Source organism: Pyxicephalus adspersus, chromosome 7 (assembly GCF_032062135.1).
Source record: "Pyxicephalus adspersus chromosome 7, UCB_Pads_2.0, whole genome shotgun sequence".
Taxonomy (NCBI): Eukaryota; Metazoa; Chordata; class Amphibia; order Anura; family Pyxicephalidae; genus Pyxicephalus; species Pyxicephalus adspersus.
The window spans coordinates 26,405,177-26,409,861 of NC_092864.1; the positions used below are offsets into that span (position 1 = coordinate 26,405,177).

General features: G+C 38.6%; 1 protein-coding gene across 1 annotated transcript in view; it reads right to left on the reverse strand.

Moving 5' to 3' along the window:
• Positions 1–438: 438 nt before the first annotated feature.
• EAF2 (ELL associated factor 2) overlaps positions 439–4,685 on the reverse strand; it is a 16,619-nt gene continuing 12,372 nt past the window's right edge. Inside the window, exon 6 of the mRNA XM_072417913.1 lies at positions 439–1,946. Coding sequence (XP_072274014.1) covers positions 1,897–1,946 — 50 coding nt within the window. The 3' untranslated portion in view covers positions 439–1,896. The remainder of the gene's footprint in view (positions 1,947–4,685) is intronic.

The following is a 4,685-nucleotide window of genomic DNA, read 5'->3' on the forward strand; positions in this document are numbered from 1 at the left end:
AGAACACTGAAATGATTCATTTGGCAAAAAAAAGGCATTAGGGTTTCTCTGACTAAAATTCAATTTTCTTTTAATATAGAAGCTTTGCACTGCCAGATCGTTATATTGTTAATAATGGAGCAGAGAAACTGCAAGTGCTGTGGAATAATTATCTATTTTTTGTAAGATATAGAAATCCTTTATTATATACGTCTTTAGAGTAAAATATTTATTGCCGCTCTGTAATATTGCATTTTAGGTCATTTAGCGGATCTGAGCAGAATCTCAGTGGGTCGGAGAGATAGACAACCTTATAAAGCCGCAATGTTTGCAGCAGGACAGAGCGGACTAACATCAGATGATTATTTTACCCACTAAACAGCCAACTTCATGTCTTTTCATTTTCAGCATATAGGAAGCTCCCCTGCAGCTGGACATAGAGGAAGGTTTGTCATGATATTTGGATAATCTAGCACAAGCTGTAACAGACCACTAATCTGTGTAGTGCTGTCACAAATATTAGACTGACTGCTATTATAATGTTGGGGTGCGTTTGGTAAAATTTGATGCAGAAGTAGATCATCTGACACAGGAAATCAGCAAAGTACTAGACACACTATACAGAAGGGTCTGTAAGGAGCTGATACCTTATTATGGCACCACCAACAGATCAGATCACTCAAGAGGAAAAATTATATCAGAGAATTAAGAAACATGTGACATTCTCCGCAAATTGCACCAGGTCAGACAGTCATATTGCAGAACTCCTGATTATGGTCATCTTAAAAATGGACCGGTCACTTTGACCAGAATTATTAAAGTATAGGTTTACATGCCAGGTAGCCATAGGCCTGCAGAAGGAAGTCATTTTGATTTCTAGGCATCATTCCAGGTAATTATACGAAGAAGAGGACTGTGTACTGATACAGAACACACTAGACTGTGAAACAGAAATAGCTCCAATTACCAACAATGGATTTGTATGTCCCAATGCTGGATTAATGTATTCTGTACAGCTGGGGTGCACAATTTAATGTATGACCAAAATGACTTAAAGGCTTTTACATTTTTTTTAATGCTTTTCAATACTAGTGAAATGGAGCTCATACTGGAAGATAACCAGTGAGATATCCAGAGGAAGGCAAATTATCAGACAAGACATATGAGTGAACCAAGGAACAGATATCAGAATGGTGATCCCAGTATGAGGATCATTAATCTTTAAGGCTTCCTGTGCACAGGCAGTTATTAATACTCATGTCACCCCCTTACAACTCCATCATCCCCTCCTGAAGAGATTTTACATTTAATCTTGAATGGACCATCCACAGTTTATTGAATAAAACACCAATTGGATTGCTTCCTGAAACAAATTAAAGCAGTGAATTTATGTCATCACCAGCACCCATTATTGCTGGGGCTGGTTATCCAATATCACAGGACCCCTACATTACTCCACATAAATAGCCAGTTTTATAAAACTAATGGTTCACCTTCTGTACATTTTCTTATAAATACATAACACGGTGCTGGCATAATAAGTTGATAACACTGAAATTAATATTTTATTCTCCTTTTTCTCTGGAGCTTCTGATTTCAATATAAGCTAAATACAGTGATATATTTTCTCACCGTTACAGCTTAAATTGATGTGGCTTCTACAGGGCCGCTCACATAAATTTATCATATTTGAGTCAAGAAAGAAAAAAAATTGGCAGCTTGCTTATATTGTAAAAACGGTGGTGGCAGTGATTTAGCAATCACTTTTAGTTTGTATAAAGGAGTGTGGCTTAGTAGGCATATACCTGGAATGAAGGAAAGTTCATCTTGGCCAACATAAAGAAAATATAGTGCAAAACAAACGCATGATCAGCAGTACATAGAAAACAAACGTAAGGTCTTCCGCATCCGAGGGAGTCAGTCATCGTCACTGTCACTTCCAGACTCGCTTAACTGCAGATCATTTCCTGAAAAACAAACCAAAGCAAAGCAAATACATTTCTAGAAGTTGTGTTTATGATTCTCAATTATTATTATTATTATACAATATTTATATAGTTCCATCATATTATCCAGCCCTTTACAAAGTCCATAGTCATGTCACTAGCTGTCCCTCAAAGGGGCTCACAATGTCCCTACCATAGTCATATCTCTTTAATACAGTCTAAGGTCAATTTTTAGGGGGAAGCCAATTAACGTAACTGCATGTTTTTGGGATGTGGGAGGAAACCGGAGTACCCGGAGGAAACTCACACAAACACAGGGAGAACCTGCAAGCTCCATGCAGATAGTGTCCTGGCCAAGATTTGAACCTGAGACCCAGCGCTGCAAGCCTATGAAACAAGGATGCAGATCCATAATAAAGAGATATTTTTGTGATCATCTCCACTCCCTAAAAGATCAGAAGGTGAACATCATGATCATTTTTTTTTTTAATTTCCACAACAGGTTGGGGACCAAACCCTATCATTTCAGGAGATATGGTTTGGTACAATATTATCACCAAAAAGAAAATACCCTAGTCATAGGCCATACTTCCTTGCTCATTTATTTGCAGTGAGAATCTAAAAGCACTTTTACTTATTCCCTCTCCCCCCACAGCCTCCTTCATAAGGCTCTGTGCTGTGATCGCAGGCCCTGTCACCCCTATAATATAGGGCCAATAGTCCTGCATTGTAATTAAAAATATAGAGAGACCATTCCACAACCTGGAGTGTCAGATAAAAGAGGAGCACACCAACAGGGGCAGGATGGCTGGCTCAGAGGTTAGCACTCTGGCCTTTGCAGAGCTCGATCCAAGGTTCAAATGGCCAGGACTATCTGCATGGAGTCTGCAGGTGCCCCCTGTGTTTGTGTGGGTTTCCTCCAGGTACTCCAATACATCAGTTAGTTTAATTGGCTTCCCCACAAAAATTGTCCTTAGATGACATTTGACTATGACATTAGTCAAAAGCCCCATTGCGGGACAGTTAGTGATATGACAATAGACTTTGTACAGCCCTATGCAATATGTCGGCATTATGTAAATACTAGTTATTAATAACAGGGACCAAGAAACAAAAGTAGTGAAGTAAACAGTAATCTTTTGGAGTTCAGCTTTAGGGTTAGCCATAAACAAACCATTTTTAATTTGATCTAATTTTGATACAATATATGTGTCAATTTACCAATAATTGATTGTATGACCAAACATCCTAACCTTTGAGCAATTCAACAAGCGAAAAGCAGTTAGGATGAAGTTTGATGTAAGCGAGTTTCAGGATTCAACTGCACAGAAATTGACTGATGTTTCTAGAGCCTTATATGATCTATGGAAATTTTCCAAACTGAGCAATCGTGGCTCTTTTGATCCTACACTCAATATAGTTTATGTTTGGATAATTGAATGCAGAAATGTAGAATTGATTTTGATGAAACGATCAAACAGAATGCTTGATCTGTTTGACCTGTGTATGACCAGCTTTGCCTATAGCAGTTTAGACATGAACACTTGTTGTAACCAGCTGAGCCAAACACTTTGACCCCCTTTTGATGATCATGGTCATTTGAGAATGATTGCCTACAGTGCAGGTTTTAAAAAAATAAACAAAAAACAACTCCTGCTCTTTTATTAATAAAATTATTATTAATAAACAGGATTTATATAGCACCAACATATTATGCAGTGCTGTACATTAAATAGGGGTTGCAAATGACAGACAGATACAGACAGTGAAACAGGAAGAGCTTACAATCTAAGAGGTGGGGGAAGTATCACACAATAGGAGGGGAGATATGGATTGGTAGGTGAATAGTGAGGGTTTAAGAGACAGAAGAAGATGGGTAAGTGAGGTTGAAGCTGGCTGGGACAGCATGATTTTAGCACTCTAGGGCTTTTTTGCTGGAAGCTATATAAACTTATTGTTGTTAATACTGCTCTGAATGTTGACCCGTTCAATCTTTCGTACCCCTACCCTCTCCCCCTGTCCACTGCCTTTGAATGCCTCTTTTTCTCCTCCTTTTCTCTTTCTTCTTCTCTTTTTTTTGTTTCCTATTATTCTGGCTGATTTACATTCACACTGATATTCCTGGACACACCTAGGGGTTCAGCCACGACTGGCCCCCTATATGCACTAAAGAAGGAAATAGGCCTCTGGATTGGTAAATTCTTCCCCCTTATAAGGGGAATATACTCTCCATTGTGGTCGCTTATGATTCAACAGCCCAATCTGTAGAGCAAGTCTGTTACAAATCCCCCTTGATTGTTTTCCACTTAACTCTGATCTTGTTGTATGTTTTTGAGATAATATGCTTTCTTTCTTCCCACCTCCAGTGATGGAATGTTTTATTGGACTGTTTTGTTCTATTCTTGAAAAAGTCTAATAAAAATGTATTAAAGTATGAGGCTGACGCGTTGGGTTTTGAGTGCTCTTTTAAAGGACCAGAAAATAGGAGCAAGCCGAATAGGACAAGAAAGACTATTCCAGAGAGTCAGGGCAGCTCTAGAAAAGTCTTAGAGCCATGTGCGTGACAAGGTTATGTGTGAGGAAGTCTTTAGTAGGTCAATGGAGGAATGAAAAGAGCGGCTAGAGAAGTATTTTTCTATCAGGTCAGAAAGGTATGTGGGACAAGAACTGTTGAGGGATTTGAAGGCAAAGTGCAGGAGATGAATTTTATTTTAGGTAAAATGGAAGTCAATGAAGAGAACTAAAAAAGAAATGCAGAAG